The sequence below is a fragment of the Corvus kubaryi genome, unplaced genomic scaffold (assembly GCF_017639235.1).
Source record: "Corvus kubaryi isolate FWS band 111438036 unplaced genomic scaffold, C.kubaryi_AGA036_p1.0 37398, whole genome shotgun sequence".
Taxonomy (NCBI): domain Eukaryota; kingdom Metazoa; phylum Chordata; class Aves; order Passeriformes; family Corvidae; genus Corvus; species Corvus kubaryi.
Window position 1 is genome coordinate 49,605,623 of NW_024581137.1, and position 12,781 is coordinate 49,618,403.

The 12,781-nt window shown below is 37.4% G+C and overlaps 1 protein-coding gene across 3 annotated transcripts in view; it reads left to right on the forward strand.

Annotated features, from left to right (window-relative positions):
• The window catches only part of ESYT2 (extended synaptotagmin 2), an 82,844-nt gene extending 70,622 nt beyond the window's left edge, over positions 1-12,222 (forward strand). For all 3 annotated transcript variants that reach the window (XM_042042759.1, XM_042042760.1, XM_042042762.1), the window contains 8 exons: positions 1,236-1,322; positions 2,069-2,218; positions 3,248-3,636; positions 5,752-5,850; positions 6,383-6,514; positions 7,879-7,984; positions 8,906-8,955; positions 9,077-12,222. In XM_042042759.1, coding sequence (XP_041898693.1) covers positions 1,236-1,322; positions 2,069-2,218; positions 3,248-3,636; positions 5,752-5,850; positions 6,383-6,514; positions 7,879-7,984; positions 8,906-8,955; positions 9,077-9,122 — 1,059 coding nt within the window. In that variant the 3' untranslated portion in view covers positions 9,123-12,222. The remainder of the gene's footprint in view (positions 1-1,235; positions 1,323-2,068; positions 2,219-3,247; positions 3,637-5,751; positions 5,851-6,382; positions 6,515-7,878; positions 7,985-8,905; positions 8,956-9,076) is intronic.
• The last annotated feature ends 559 nt before the right edge of the window (positions 12,223-12,781 follow it).

The following is a 12,781-nucleotide window of genomic DNA, read 5'->3' on the forward strand; positions in this document are numbered from 1 at the left end:
AATAAAGGCAGAAAACACTGGCTTAAACTGTCAGAGTCAGGATACAGCCTGACACCCTGTTGGTCAGGGTGGTGGTAGCAGTCCAATTAAATGGTGACTGTTCCAAACCTCAGATTATATCCAGGTAGGAATGCTTTGTTCCACCCCCCCCCCCCCGTGGGCGGGGCATCTCACAGTGGGATGATGTAATTCTGTAAGTCATGCAGTGAGACTGGATGGCCCATTAACAGAAGATACTCCCCAGAGGGAGTTATCAGGGATGTGTCATGGAAGAGATAAAGAACACTGCCTCACCTGGTTTTAACAGTTTATGAAGATGGTGATAGAATACATACATTTGGTTACATCCTACATCGTAACCTAAGACATAAAGAATGGAGATAAAAATCCAAGTCCTTTGCTCTTGGTGATAGCTTTTTTAATGAAGACTTGTTTCTCTCTTCCCCTCTGCTTTCCTGTCCCCCCGCTAATGGATTGCTGAAAATTGTGAGATTTGGCAGTGAAATCATCCACGTGGCTAACTGGAGATAAAGAAAACTGTTAGTTTCTAGGAGTTTCATTGAGTTATGAAAGCTCTTTTAGAGCAGTGTGAGAGGAGAGAATGTGCAATCAGTTCATGTTGTCTGTGTAATTTTATATGCGATATTATGTGTGCCATGGGTAGATTGTACTTGGCCATTGTTTAAATACTTCAAGTTTCAGACATAAATTTTCATAGAATCATTACGTTTGGAAGAGACCTTCAAGATCCAACCATCAACCCAGCACTGCTACTGTAACCCCTAGACCACATAACCCAGCACCAGTTCACGTCGTGAACGTGGTGACTCCACCACCTCCCTGGGTGACCTATTCCAATGCCTGACCATGCTAAAAGTGAAAAAATGTTTCTGATACCTAATCTGGATATCCCCTGTCTCAGTTTAAGGCCATTTCTCCTGGTCCTCTCACTGTAATTATGGCAGAAGAGACTGTCCCACACCTCACTCCAGCTTCCTGTCAGGGAGTTGTAGAGAGCAATGAGGTTCCTCCTGAGCTTCCTCTTCTCAAGACTAAACAAACCCAGCTCCCTCAGCTGTTCCTCATCAGACTTGTTTTCTAGACCCTTCCCAAGCCTTGCTGCCCTTCTCTGCACACACCAAATAAAACGCCGACATGAAAAATTCTCTCATCTCTTGACACCAGCTGTATTAAACAAACTGTTTTATAATTCATGTGCTTCCTTTTTACTTCAGATTAGATACAAGACCAATGAACCAGTATGGGAGGAAAACTTTACTTTCTTTGTACACAATCCCAAAAGACAAGATCTTGAAGTTGAGGTATGTGTCTCACTCTCTTTAGATACCTTTCTTTTCTAAGATGTTGCAGTAGTGACATTCAGACATTAAAGGGAGTTATGAAATGAGACTGAATATGTTGTGAACACCATTAAAATTATACTTAAAGTATTTTTTTTTAGACCAGGCAATGAAATGTTTATTTCTGTTTACTACTAAAAGGAAAAAAAGACTATAACCAGGCTCTCACATGAATAACATAGTTAATGGTTGTCTTCTCTAATGTGAAAAAACCCCACAAAAGTAAATTTGGTACACTAGTTTGGAACTAGGAATCTTTCCTCTCTTATACCAAGGAAGTATTTGCTTTATCCAAATACTGTATCCCTTTACACTGTCGACATGCCGTTTACATAGTTCAAAGAGACTAAAGCGTAAATGAGGACTGTCTTAGTCACTCTTCCTCTAATAGCTGTGGGAATTCATTTTCACACAGTTTGGAAACCATGGAGTTATGTTGATAATGGGTCAGGTAGATGTAGATGTGATGGTTAGTTTTCTGTCTTACTTTTTCTGTGGAAGGTAGGGTTGAAGAAACTAGGCATTGAGTATATTTGTTTTTACCTCCTTCAATGTAAAGTAATCTTAAAATCAGGGAAATCTGGTTTAAGAACAAACTACATTCAATATTGTTTGTATTTTTTGTTTTTAAATAAAAATGTAATTTCCTTCTTTGAATTCTTACAAAGCAGATGATACAAAGTGACTAAATTTCTGTGTTCCTGCAGGTGAGGGATGAACAACACCAGTGTTCTTTGGGGAACTTCAAGCTGCCTCTAAGCCAGTTGCTAGAGAGTGAAGATTTAACTATGCATCAGCGGTTCCACCTGAGCAACTCCGGTCCCAACAGCACTATAAACATGAAGATTGCACTCAGGGTATTCTAAAACTTTTCCTATTGTATATATCTGTAAGCATATTTAGGGCTGTTGTGACTCCTGTTCTGCCAGCTTTTTGAAGAAGACAGTACATTTCCTTTGATGTCACCTGCTAAGTGTCCTTGGTTGTGCAGTGCTATCAGTATGCAGAGATAGCTTCTAATTTAAATACGCTCCATTTGAAAACTGTACAGTGCTCAAAATGAAACAGTGGTCACCTGCATTAATTAAAAACAAGGTTCCCTGTGGTTTTACATCTGGAAGTCACATTTGGAGTCTGAATTCCTTCAAATCTCTTTTGAACCCAGTGGGCTACAGATCAGAAATCACCTTTACATAGAAATGGAACTGAGGTTTTGATGGTTTTAAAAAATAAAGTGTATAAGGAAAGGAAGTATCTGCATAGTACTGGAAAAATTCAAACCAGCTTTCAAGCACATTGGAGTTTTGAAAACAAACCTTGCATACCTGAAAGTTGGTTTATCTTTTTTCCCCGTCTAAATTATGTGGTTTAATAAGGCACAATATCTCTTCACAAACACCGTCAAACTTGTTATTTTTTTTTTTCCTAAAGCACTTTGTTGCTTACATGTCATTAATAAATTAAAGTAACCAACAAAAGAGAAAGTAAGTACAATTAATGAGAAAAAAATGTGATGTAAAATTAAATTTTGAAAGAGTAGAAGAAAAAAATTACACAATAGCTTTCCAGATGGCTAGAGCTGCAAAGTAAATAGCACTTGCACCAGAAGTGCATAGAATATGGGAAGGGAATAATGAGGAGAATAATTCTTAATAAATGGAGAATTTCACATTGTTTGATAGTTACTTCAGTTGCCATGAAGAAAGTGATGCATTTTGTCATGCAAAGCATTTCATAGGTAGAGTTAGTAAGTGTGAATGTTTTTGGTCCTGCTTTAGTGTCTTAACTTTACAACTTGTCACCAACCAGTACTCTTGTAGAAACAAATTTGTTCCTGTTTCTTATACTGCAAAATAGTAATATTATGTGTATTTTCCTATATCTAGGTCCTTTCTCTTGAAAAGCAGGCAAGATCTCCAGATCATCAACACTCAGCCCAAGTAAAAAGGCCATCTCTTTCCAAAGATGCAAGAAAATCATCTTTTAAGCCTCAGGTTCCTGTCTCACCAACACCTGATCCAAACAAGCCGGTTCCAGCATCCCCAGTGACTGATAGTGATAAAAAGACTGATACAGCTGATAAGAGTCAGCCTCCCAATGCCAGCCCACAGTGGCCAACAGATCTCAGCCGAAGCTCCTCCAGTCTTCATGCCTCCAACTTCTCCTGCTCTCCAAGCCACCTCTCAGTGAAGGAGCCGACGCCCAGCATCGCCTCAGACATCTCCCTGCCCATCGCCACGCAGGAGCTGCGCCAGAGGCTCCGACAGCTCGAGAAGTATGGCCTGCACTTCTTGCTTTTGCAGCACAGCTAAGCTGATTTACAAAGAATGTCACCAAAGCAGGAGTTCCTAGTTCACATTTCAGTATATTTTTTACTGTTCAGTCACTGGGATTTCTGTTTCCTCCGGGTATCTCAGACAGATGCTGCAGTTAGAAGTTACCTTTACCGTTGTGATCGTCTGCAAGATAAAGTCCCACTTTTTCTTGTAGCTGCACTTCGTAGTTTCATGGCAGTAGTTGCCTGTTTCACCACTGAATCTTATTAGCATTAATTAAGCCAATTAAGCTGGAAATAGCTGGTCTTTCTAAATAACTCAGAGGGATAGTTGACGATAAAGAATGCTAAATGGGTGGTCAGTTACTATGCAGTTAGTGAGGATTGCTGCATCCATGCTTTCTTAAATTCTTGAATTTTTTTTTTACTTGCTTCAGTGGGCAGCTATAATTACCAAGTACAGATAGCTGAGCAGACATCCTGCTCTGAATAGGAGACTGGAAACTATTCATTCTCTATTCATGGAGCTTCTCTGTGAATCTAAGTAGAAAGATTTTATTTTTTTATTTGTAAGGGATTGAACCAGTTCGTCTTTTTCTCTGTCAGAGTTCATAGAATCAATTGAGTAGTAGAGGTTGGACAGAATCTCTGGTTGGTCATCGCTCTGCTCAAAGCAAATTCCTCTTCAAAGTTAGATCAGGTTTCTTGGGCCTTGTCAAAACAACTTTTGATTATCTCCAAGGATAGAGATGCCATAAACCTTTTCAGCAACTCCAGTGCTTAACCACTCCACTGTTAAAATGTTCTTCCTTATTTCTATTGAAATTTATCTTGCTGCAACTTGACTATGGTCTCTTGTTATTTTACTGTGAGGAGTCTGACTTGGTCTTCTCTAAAATACCTGTTTTAAGTAGTGGAAGGGCTGCAATTCAGTCTGCTGTTGGCTGTCTCTTCAATTTGTACAAATACATCACCTGCTTATGTGCTCCAGACCCCCATTTATCTTCATAGTCCTGTGCTAACTTGTCTTCACTTTGTCAATCTCTCTCCTGGCCCAAAACTGAGTTAGACTTTGTTAATTGTGATAAATATTGAAATACTATTCCTCATATAATGCACAAATGTCATACTTTCTCATTTGGTAAGAGTGGTAAAGCTACAGGTAAGGAGGTCTTTTATTGCAAATCCCATGTTTTTAGGTACTTTGATTATTATTTTTTAAAATTTTAACTAAGAAAATACTGAAGTTAAATCTTCATTCATAAAGTGAATAACTTGAGAATTTTAATGGAGCAATCACTTTGTAGTAGGTAGTCACAAAAGAGGCACTCTTCTCCCTTGAAGATAAGATTCTCTTTAGGTGGCTGAGAAATGGCAAATATGGCACATACTGTCCTGTGTTGTATGGGAAATACTCATAGTCAGTTCACACAAACTAAAATGAGCATTTCATGGAGATGAGGGAATTCTGCAAATGTTGGCCATTCTGTTAAACACAAATTCTTAAGCATGGTGCTTGCTTTTTATTTAAACATGACCTGTATTTGTAAGTGTAAATTGATTCTAATCTTATTTTCATTGTGGTATAAGCTATAGAAAAGTAAAGTAGTTATGTTTATAGTGTGATTTGAGCTTTTATGACAGCAAGTGGATTTAAGTTATCACTATTTTAATCCCAAGAATATCTATATTTTTATAAGAGAATTTAGAAAAGAATGAGCTGATCTTCTAATTGGCTCCTGGCCTTAGGTAAGAGTGGCCCATGGCTGAGGTTTTCATTCCAGTTTGCACTATTATTCTTTCCAATTTCCTAGATACTACTTTGATGTTTATTTTAGGGTAAGCAAGTTTTTTACTCATGATAGTTTTCAAAGTACTAAGGAGCAGCTGACCTTCAAACTGACAATAATACCTGGCCTGTTTTGGAGAGCAGAGTTGTTAGACAAGGTACTGAAGTATGAGAATCTGATGAGGATATGCTCACATGCTTACACGTGCTCTCTTCTTTCAGAGAAGTTAAATGGATAATACATGATTTATGGAAGACTGCTCAGTTGAGTCTTTCTTTTAGTATGCATTTTAAAATCTAAGCTAATGTTTTGCTTTTTCCTGCAGTGGAACAACTCTGGGGCAGTCTCCATTAGGACAGATTCAGCTAACAATTCGTCACAGTTCACAAAGAAACAAACTGATTGTGGTAGTGCATTCCTGCAGGTGAGCATACACTACACAATTTCTTATTTGTGCATAATTCTTTATAAAGTTTGTCATATTCTGACTTACTCTTAAGTTGATTGGTTAATCTTTGTTATTTTTAAAACAACATATGTGGAAATACAAAAATATACAGAGCTGTACTCAGAATCAGTAAAAACTTTGTGAAAGATTTTGCTGTGATTTTATATTTGTCTATTATGCCTCTGTCAGATTTTAAATGAAAATGACATGTAAATTTTTATCAGCAGTGTCTGAAAGCTGTCTCTAAGAGACTGAATTTTTCATGGAATGACCAAAACACGTGATTTTTGAAAAGCCATATCTAAACTTCAAATTGGAATGTAGGAAACATTGTATTCTCACCTCTGCTCTCTGCATACCAGTCATCTGGTCTTGTACAAGTCACTGCACATCATACTGTGTGCAGGGGAACTGCTTCGTGTACTAAATTAGGTGATAGTAGCATAGACACATTCAGCAATGTCTCGTTGATTTTCTAAGTGTTTTTTCTTGTTTATCACTTTCACAGAAATCTAATAGCGTTTTCCGAAGAAGGATCTGATCCCTATGTGCGAATGTATTTACTGCCTGATAAGAGACGATCAGGACGAAGAAAAACACATGTATCAAAGAAGACACTAAACCCAGTGTTTGATCAAATGTAGGTTCTAAACTATGGGTAGTAGTTTTGTATCATGTAATTACAAAACTGTCAAATCAAGGTTTATGTGCTTACTGAATGGATGAGCTGTTGAAGTTGCTGGTTGTCACCATTAGACTTGATCATACCTTTCTCTTCTGCTATAGTCTTCTTCCTATGCTTCTATTCCCTGTTCTCACTACAGCCCTTTTTGCTGTTAGCAGCCACTTCTGTCTTTCTTGCCTTATCCTGCACCAGTTCCATGCCCCTCGTGCTGGTAGCTCAGCTGCAGGATTTGCTCTCCTGGCACATGGTGAGAATGTGAGTGCCTTTAGCTGGCCAGTACTGCTGGTCTCCCTTCCTGCCAGGAAGCTTGGCTGGCTGATTGCCTGGCTGATGCTGCCAGCCAGTGGCTGTGCATGGTCACATTGCTCAGTCACTCAGTGGCACTTTTCAGCATCCAGGGGAGTCAGGAAATTTCCTTGTAGATTATATCCTGGCCTATATGTTGGAAGTTGTACCAGCTTGTGCAACATTACATTGCATAAAAATCCTTATCCTCGCACTCATCTTTTGATAGTAGTTTCCCTCACATGTCTGCCCCTTACTCTCCCACCCATCACTTTTCAATAAAGACCTTTCTCTGCAGACAGCAAATGAACTCAGGGAAAACAATGCTTCAGTCCCTTCTGTCCAAGCCAGATCTGTAAATCATTAGTTAGAGGCTCCAGGAGATTTTCTTGGTAGTGCAGCTCTCCCCTGTTTATTCCAGGTAATAGATTCATTTTACCATGCCCTTCCAAGTAAAATGTTTTGCAAAGCAATAAAGCTGTTTAAGAACTGTAGTGACAAATAGATGTAGATTGTGGTATAACCTTGTCCTGACTTTCTCTAAGTTTCAGCTCTAGAGAAGAAAATGCATTCTTCCTTAAAAGTTGATACTTTTCCCTAGCATGCCAGGAAAGAAAAGGAGCTCTGGTTATCAAGTACCAAGGATCAGTAAGACTGACCAATCTTTTCCTTTTGGAGGATACTGATACTGAGCTGTCAGTACAGGAGCATTCCACATTCTTTTTTCTCTGGAGTCAGTGCTTGACCTTTCCCTTGTTTTGTTTTGTTCATGTGTTTGTTTTGTTTTACCAGTGGCCTCTAGAGGCCAAAGGTAACAGAAGTCTCAAACATTTGATGTTGATATTGATCATAGTATTTTTTAAGAAAAATTTTAGGCAAAACACTGGGATTTTTTTCTTCATTTGTCTCAGACCTCATTTTTTAATTTGGGGAGGGAGATGGTTTGGTTTTGATTTGAGTGGCTGTTTAGCTGTAGGAACTGAACTTTTACCTCAGGTACAGAATTCCCTCTAAAGCATCTCTTTGCCTGTCAGGTTTGATTTCAGTGTTTCCCTGCCTGAAGTACAGAGAAGAACACTAGATGTAGCAGTGAAGAACAGTGGTGGATTCTTGTCCAAAGATAAAGGGCTGCTTGGCAAAGTAAGTTGACAATAAGCAAATTCTGTTAATACAGCTTGTTACTATATAAAATAAAAAGCCTCTTGACATATGAGTTAGTGTTGATTGACGCAGTTGATTCGGGTATGAAGCTTTCAAAACTTACAGGTGCCTTAGATGTCAGGCTTCAGTAAGGGAAGGAACAAACTGCAGAGCCAGACTTAGAAAGATGAGGCAGAATCTCTTCTAGAGAGTGGTAAGTTCACAGTAACAAAAGAAATGTGCTTGTCAGACTTACTATCATGCTGTTAGAGAAAGGAAAGAACCAGTAGAAACCAGGCAATATTTCAGAAAATGTTCAGACAAAACTGGAAAGACAAATGAGTACTTAGGGAAATACACAAGTAATTAAATTCCCAGTTTGTAAAATCCATGAGAAAGAGCTGCTACTGGAGACATTCCCAATGCCAACACCAGCTGTTGTGTTTGTAACTTCAGTGTTCTATAGGCACACATGAAGTCACCCAGTTTCCTACACATGTGATTTGGAGTATGAAAAAGGAATAAGAAATTCCTACACCCTTTCAAATTGCCATACTTGAGCTCTGTGAAGAGGATGAGAGATAGAGAATCATGGTCAGTTCACGGTGAACAGTGTCCTTGATTTTCCTGTTTATCCGGAAGGCTGTAAATTGGAACACATCTGCTGATTGCCATTGCCATGCTGTCAGGTGCTCTGGGACTGTACCACTGAAGGGTGTGGATTTTAAGATCAAAAACAGCAACTTGAAACTTCACTACAAGTCAGGCAGATAGCAGAGAGCTATGACAAGGATGTAAAATACATCATTTACTAATGGCATTGCTTACACTGTAGTTTACAGGATTGTCAGCTTTGATCTTTAATAGGTATAGAATGAAAGGCACACACAGTGCATTGATTGGTAATTTAACTTTCCACAGGTATTAATACCTCTGGCATCTGAAGAACTTGCTAAAGGCTGGACCCAGTGGTAAGTATAACATTTCCTTTATTAATAATAATACTACATACTAACAACTACTGTGTTTATAATACTTTTAATAATACATGCTAAACATAAAAAACTAATCCTTTGGTTTTTTCTTTTCCAGGTATGATTTGACAGAAGATGGTACAAGGCCACATGGTGCAAGTTAGGCCCATGGACAGCGGGAATTCCTCATACATTATTTTGCCAACCTTTATATATTTTTAATGCATTGTTTTCACAGATGTACCAATATTATTTTTATAGCTTTACTGATTTAGTTCTTAGACACATCCCCAATAATTTTATAACACTTGGTCATTTTATGTAGACATAGCTTTCCTCATTGTTAAACTTTGTATTTTATTTTGCTAAACAGTTCTATGTGTTACTGTAATGTGCAATAGTACAGTAAATTAACCTTTTGTGTTTAAATTGATCTTTATGACAGCTGTACCTATTAGAAAGTGAAAAGAACATTTTCTGCTGTTTTCCTGCCTTGTTTTATATCTCACCAAGGTATACTGTACCATGTAAATATATACTATTTTTTTATAATTCTTTCATGCTGGTTTGAATTCAGAAGAAAATTAGATAAAGGATATAGATATTTTCTTCTAAATGCATGTTAATTTCTTCAGATGAATCTCTTTTGTCTTTGCAGCACAATGGTCTTAATCATTTTGTGATACTCTGCAAAAAGAAAATGCAGAAAAACATTTTTACTTTATTGTGTTTCTGGCCTAGTGGGGCTAGCTTAAAATGTACAAAACATTAACATTTTAATATTTATATATAAATGTATTATTGGGAAATCATGCTATAGAATATTATAAATAAAAATGAGAATTCTATAAATATTGTATAAATAGAGGATGAGGTCCACAAATCACAGTTTCTAAATCTGAGTTTTCATTTAATGGAGTAAACATAACAAACAGTACAGTTTTATTATACAGGTTCAGTTGGATTTTGTTATTTATTCCTGTACTCTGGAGTACTAGACATGTGATCTTTTGAAGGTATGAGGACACGGATTTTTCTGTATTATAAAGAAGATCTCTAACCACTTTAAACTGTCCTTACCACCATGTTTCACTTATTTATAAGTCGACAAATCAGCTTGCAAGTTAAGTTCATATAGTAGGCATATGTACAAGACATATGTTATTTTTATTACACAATACTGTGCTAAAATAGTATGTTATGAGATACCTTCTGTAATCCTCAGATGAACACCAGTAGGTAAGTGGAAAACTGAGATGAAACTCACTGTCTTTGACAGTTGCTTCATTGCTACTTGGTATGCTTGGTGCATGAACAAAATGCACTTCAGTGGTCCACAAAGATTTTTGAGAAATGCTGTCCTTCTCCTGAATCCTTGCCATGGGCTGGGCAAGAGGCAGCAGGGACACCATTAGCACAAACTGATCCAGGCAGGCAGGATCTGAAGGGAGAGTATCAGCCCCAACAGCTGAGCTCATTAATTTTCTGAATTATGGGAGGTTTTTTTTTGTATTCAGAACTGATTTTTCTTTTTCTGGTAAGTTTTTTTAGACTGTTAGAAAAATGTGCATTAAGAATCCAAGAGAACAGCTTGGCTCTTGCAGAGCCTATGTCCTCATCCTTGGATGAGTATGCAATTAGACAAAGTATATTATTTAGCTAAGATTCTAGAATGATGTCTCAGCCAAGAAAGAATTTTAAAGCAGAATGATAAACTCCTGAGATTAGCTTTATTGTAAGACTACTGACAGAACCTTAACTCTAGATGTAGAATTTGCCTACATTACTAGATGTACCAAAGTGCCTACCATACATGTAGCTTTTTGTCTTTTTCAAGTCTAAAAATTTCAGTTTGTCTAAATTCAATTTAATGTGAACATTTGTCATGGATGTGTGTGACCTGCACCATACACCCCTATACAGTGATGGCCTTCTCATTGCCACATTTTATACAAGACAATTTTATCAAACAGTCTTACATTGTAAATTGTACTGTAACTGCTGTTACTGGGCTGGGCAATAGAGATTCTTTGTAAGAAAACATTTCCATTTGAAGGCTTCACTGTATATTGGAAGGTATGAGTAGCTATATATTCACTCATCTATTCATCTAAAATATGATGAAATTATTTCCTTTGCCAGTTCTCCATTAAGATGTTAAGAATGGAAAGACAGAGAATTGTTCTTAATGCAATGAAAATGCAGAAACCAAATGCTAATCTGAATAAATGAGGTCTGAGAGTAGCAGTTCAACATCATTGTCTTCTGCCTTGGTTCAGTCTGAGGTGGAAGGATTTTTGCTCTACACCTTGGCCAGTGACTGCACAGACTTTGATCTGAAGCCAATAAAAATAGGGTATTAAACTGATTTGGTGTTTCAAGACTTAAGTGAAGTCTGGGGACAGAATACTGCACTTAAACAAAAAAACCCCATTCTGTCTTTTAAAGTTTCAAGGTGGAAAATAATGCCGTGTTCAGGCAAATGTGAAAGCATAGCACAAAGTGAGTAATTGAATAAAGAATATAGGGCAGGTTTCCAAAATAACTCACTACCTAAAAGTGGGGATTGGTTCTTAAGAGATCCTGTTTTCCATTTAGGAATCTGAAATGAAGAGATTTAACTGTCATTGCAATTCAGCAACTATAATTCCCATAGTCTGTAATCAGTTCTGGATGCCAGATCTTCAGAAACATCCTCCTGAGTGAATTTGGATCAGACTGTGAGTGCCTAGATGAGATTGATTCTTTGGATAGTGGATGCAACTTTTGTATTACCAAACTCCAATTGTTCCATTTATTTGGAAGTAGGAAGGACAGTTTTGCCTCTGGGCAAAAATTGCACCTCATTATCAAGTCATTTATTCAATATCAACTGATAGCTTTTCATGTAGTTCTTGTTTATCCTTGTGCCTTAAAATATGAACATATGAAATGGTTAAAAATAAGCTTTGTTACCTGTATGTACCAACACATGTTCTGTACTATTGAAACTGTTTTTAGAATTACTCTGCTTCACTGACAAGAAAACCAGCTTTCTTAACTATAGCAGTGGTAATAACTCAAACTCAAATCAGCATGCATATCACTTGGAGGTGGACTAAAAGAGTTTTAATTTTCTGTCTTGAATCCTTTATCAGAGCTGCAGCAAATGGTGAGAGTTGAAATGAGAACAAAGGGTAATCAATTTTGTACAGATTGCCTTTTTTGCTCATGTAATTCTACATTATGATGCATGTATTTATTCAATAAATGGTTCATATGGAAGTCGGTGTGTTGCTTCCCTCTACACAGCCGCCCTTCTCCTCTCTTTTGCATATCCCTGTTCTAACTGGTAATACAATGAAGTGAATTTTTAAAACAGTCCTCTCTACAGACTCCTGTAATCTCGGGAGCCTTGATGTGAGGTCTGTCGGCAGATTTTTGGGTCTTACATGAGAGAAGGTGGACTGAGAAGTGGAGGATACTTGAGTTCTGTGCTTCTTCTGGAATAGATTCACACACAAGAATTAGTGGGTCCTTTGTTCAGTGTTTAGTATTTTTTTCTCTTAAATTGATCAATAGAACAAATTGTCATCATTCTAGTACTTACTAACCAGTTGTCATTAATTATGCTTTCAAAAGGACTTAGAAATGTATTTGATTGCCTTAGATTTAGAATCAGCAGATTTCTGCCTGTGGCATTCTTTCCTATTCTTTCATGTGCTTGGTAAGGCAGATATTGATGGAAAATATAATTATGTACTGCATAAATAAGAAAAGGGGTGTTGTATCCTCTATCCATTCCAGAAAAATTGCCATAGAAAGTATGCTCTTTGCATTAAAC